The sequence below is a fragment of the Fusarium odoratissimum genome (genome assembly GCF_000260195.1).
Source record: "Fusarium odoratissimum NRRL 54006 unplaced genomic scaffold supercont1.272, whole genome shotgun sequence".
In the NCBI taxonomy this organism is placed as follows: Eukaryota; Fungi; Ascomycota; class Sordariomycetes; order Hypocreales; family Nectriaceae; genus Fusarium; species Fusarium odoratissimum.
The window spans coordinates 1-2,038 of NW_022158958.1; the positions used below are offsets into that span (position 1 = coordinate 1).

The window sequence follows — 2,038 nt, forward strand, 5'->3', positions numbered from 1 at the left end:
CCCTGCCGTTGGACCGGCACCGGGTACAAGGAAGTGATGACGTGTTCATTATTATTGGCAGTCGCTCTTGAGTTTCACCTCTATGTTGAAGGAATCTATCCAGCTCAGACGCACAAGCGGCCGACATTGGTCCATGCTAACAGTGAGACGGTGCCGGCTCAGCATCAACGTAAATGTTGCAGAGGATGGTTGGAACGATGAGTTCACTTGTCCGTCCAGGATACTCAAAATAACAGAACACGGCAAGCCTATGTGCTGTTGTGATCACGGCATCTAGAGTCCTTGTGACAACCCAAACAGAAAGACTACCCATCCTGATCCAATATGAATGGCCATGACAACCTCCCTCCCTTCTCCCTCCCATTTCTAAGGCTTTCTGTACCGCCTCCTGGTTAGCCCGTGATTCAATATTCCAGAGCCAAACCACCTCAGCACGCTCGTGCCTCGCGAACAGCCACAAGTTAGTGTTCCCTCCCTCCGCCTTCGCTCTGCTCATACTCTCAACAGTTGTGGAAGAATGTTCGCGATCCTTCACGGCCATAGCTATCTCCTCGTCCTTTCTGGCATAGACGAAAACACGACAAAGACTCGCTTACTGCTCTCCTCCCCATCTGAAGATACTACTGTCATGTAGAGCGCCACCTCTACATCGACTATCTTAGAGACAAATGTACCGCATGATCCACGGACTCTTAGCAGCAAGGTTAGAAGGCGCTTTCTCCAAGTCCGTGGGGGTTCGTATCCATCAGCACTACAGCAAATCTTCTTTTCCGAACAGCTCGACAATGACGATCGAGAACCCCCGCCATCCCTCTTAAATACTGTAATGGTGTCTCCCATCTTGCTTGGTCCCGTCAGCTTTGGTTCCACTTTACAACACTTCTTCGAAGGTCATGCGAGTTAATGCTCACCTTGGTATGGCCGGCTTCACGGCCTTTCGATTCACAGAGGAAGACTTGTTCCCTACCAAGTTCGACGTTCTGAGGCTCCTTGTCTCCTGTCTCATCCATGAATTGACTGGCGAGTCTCTGCAACTCACTGTGGCCCGGCATTATGAGACAAATTAAAAAGAGATTGAACCCGTGCCATCCTATTATCGTAGGTGGAAGCGGACACGGTAGGATGAGATAACTTTAGACGACCTTATATTTAGGTCATCGAGACCATGGGTTTACAACCCTCCAAGGCACCCTATGTACTATGTACTTGAAAAATAGGATTCAGGCACAAATCGTCACCATTACTTCAGTAGAAAATGCGCTTTGTCAAGGCTTCTCTTTCTTTTGGCCCGTATGGATAAGCAAAGCCTAGGAGGGGGGATTAGCGTGTGAAACTGGAGAATAGATTGAGTCCCACCTGGCACCATCGGTGAGTGACTCATGGAGAGGGTGTTGGTTCCATTTTAGTGGAGTTTTGTAAGACAACTTTTAACATAAAATTCTCTCAGCATGTCTACTAGTGCTTATTTATTCCGTAATGCCACTCTTAATCCCCCCTAGAGGCCTTATCTTGATATTGTTCTCTACCTAAGGTATAGAGACTTTTCTGATCTTAGACTGCCCCACAAACGTGTCTACGGGATCTGGGAGTCTGTTCACTACTTTTCCAAATGCGAGTCGCTGACATTGTTCTGCCCTAGTGCGGATTGCATTTGTAACCTTCAATATGTGAGGCTAGTCTAACTCACCTTTAACCTACTCACTTTGGGGATGCATTTAAGGCCAAGAATAGACTATAAATGGAGTGATTAACAGCTTAACGAAGAAGACTCCTGTGCAGTAAAGAGAGCCAATGCATGCTCAGCCTGACTCTTCGCCGGATATGGAAAAGCCTTCAGGCAACAACGCGCTATCTTCCCAGCCGTAGGGGTATACACAAAATATAAGTGCCTCGTGTCCATTCAATCATCTCGCTACTAAGGTGATTTCCCATACCATAAGCTGTAGGTCTAGTGGTATGTCTACGGGTCTATCTATGACTCAACAGGAGATCTTTGTCGAGAACCTACTGGCCAAACTTTATGTATTGCACTAGAAAC

General features: G+C 47.3%; 1 protein-coding gene across 1 annotated transcript; it reads right to left on the reverse strand.

Moving 5' to 3' along the window:
- Positions 1 to 814: 814 nt before the first annotated feature.
- FOIG_16877 (uncharacterized protein) lies at positions 815 to 1,052 on the reverse strand (the record flags this gene model as incomplete). Its single annotated transcript, XM_031218357.1, has 2 exons — positions 815 to 844; positions 912 to 1,052. The coding sequence occupies 2 exons, from the start codon at positions 1,050 to 1,052 to the stop codon at positions 815 to 817; spliced, it is 171 nt and encodes a 56-aa protein (XP_031051929.1).
- Between the last annotated feature and the right edge of the window lie 986 nt (positions 1,053 to 2,038).